This window comes from Austrofundulus limnaeus, unplaced genomic scaffold, assembly GCF_001266775.1.
Source record: "Austrofundulus limnaeus strain Quisiro unplaced genomic scaffold, Austrofundulus_limnaeus-1.0 Scaffold332, whole genome shotgun sequence".
In the NCBI taxonomy this organism is placed as follows: domain Eukaryota; kingdom Metazoa; phylum Chordata; class Actinopteri; order Cyprinodontiformes; family Rivulidae; genus Austrofundulus; species Austrofundulus limnaeus.
The window spans coordinates 92521-94091 of NW_013952734.1; the positions used below are offsets into that span (position 1 = coordinate 92521).

Here is a 1571-nt window from a genome sequence, read left to right on the forward strand (position 1 = left end):
TACTTACATACGTACTTACTTACTTACGTACTTACTTATGTACGTACTTACTTACTTACGTACTTACTTACTTACTTACTTAGAAAAGAGAGGAAACTAAACCGGTTGAAAAATAGGACCCAAAAATAACATAAAGACATGTACAGAGCACCAGGAAAGACAAAATTCAAATTTTCTGCAGAGACTCCAAGTCCACAACAAAATGAATTTAACAGTAAAAAAAAAGTGGATTTTGCAGACATTTCCCCTTTAATCCTGTGATCCTGGATGGACTGTTGAGGAGACATCAGAAAATATTTAAAGCTTTAAGACCTGAAAGATGCAACATCAGTGACATCTACTGGTCAGATGCAGGTACAACAGCCACACAATAGAAATCTTTCACACTTCTTGTTTCCAGCTCCAAATCAGAAAATATAAAGTTAGTTTATATCAGCTGTGTCTGAATTCAAACATCTTTGTGAAATGTTATTTTACCAATACTGTCTGGTTTAAATATTTTCTTGTCTGCAAAAACTTCAGTATTAAATGGGTTAAGTGCCACACCTTCAACTAGTTTTCATTCAGTTCAGGACACAACTTGATACTTTGTTCCATTTTTTTCTTGTGTGTCCCATGAATCACACCTTCACCTGAGATGTCTCCACAGTGGACTCCTCCTCTTCCTCTGCAGGGAGGCAATAAAAGGATGAAAAGCAGCATCCAGCTCACACAGACACATCTACCATCAGCCTTCATATTCCTCATCGTCCTTCAGAAGGTAAGAACACCTGAACACTCTTCCTCTGCTCACCTGGAAGGTTCTTCTTCAGGACGGCTCAGAGTTCAGAAGCTGTAAAGTTGATGTTTCTTTGTTCATTTGGAAGATTTCAAATGGTTTAAACAATGTTTAATGTTGTGACTCACAGAAATATAAAAATGCAGGTAAAATCTGTACTTATTTGTACTTTTAAATAAGGAGTTTGTAAGAAAACATAATGGAAAACTGGTAACCTGAACAATTTTACAGAAAACCGTGTGATTCCTCTACTAAGAGCCTTTATTCTTCAGAACTGCGTTTCTCTCAGCTGTCTGTTTGTGGCCCTGAGTCTTACCAGCAAACAAAAACAAGGCCCCCTCTCCAGCCTTGGGCAATTCTTCTTTTGTTCATTATAACTCACCTTTCAATAATGTGCAGAACTGAGTCTCGCTTCCTGAAAATGACAATCTGAGGAGGAAACAGGAACTCACCTATCGGCTGACACAGTTTTCTAACAAGGAGGTCCTGATGTACAAACATTACAAGCAAGGTGTGTAACAAGATAATCCCATGGGATTGGGTTGTTCTCACAACAACCTTATTTTTACCATTTAGACCCAAACAGGTAGAATATATTGTGCTAGTTTTAATTTTAAATCCAGCTCTTTGTTTTATTAAATAAATCTTTTAGTGATAGAAAAAACCCAAATATTATACATAATTAATGTATAATATAATTAATGCTACAGAACTGTGGAAAAGTTCTGGTCTTTTTTATTTATTTATTTATTTTGTTTGTTTGTTTGTTTGTTTGTTTGTTTGTTTGTTTGTT

The 1571-nt window shown here is 35.7% G+C and overlaps 1 protein-coding gene across 1 annotated transcript in view; it reads left to right on the forward strand.

The window, feature by feature from the left end:
• The first annotated feature begins 688 nt into the window (after positions 1 to 688).
• The window catches only part of LOC106527560 (cell wall protein DAN4), an 8300-nt gene continuing 7417 nt past the window's right edge, over positions 689 to 1571 (forward strand). The window contains exon 1 of the mRNA XM_014022483.1: positions 689 to 760. Coding sequence (XP_013877937.1) covers positions 689 to 760 — 72 coding nt within the window. The remainder of the gene's footprint in view (positions 761 to 1571) is intronic.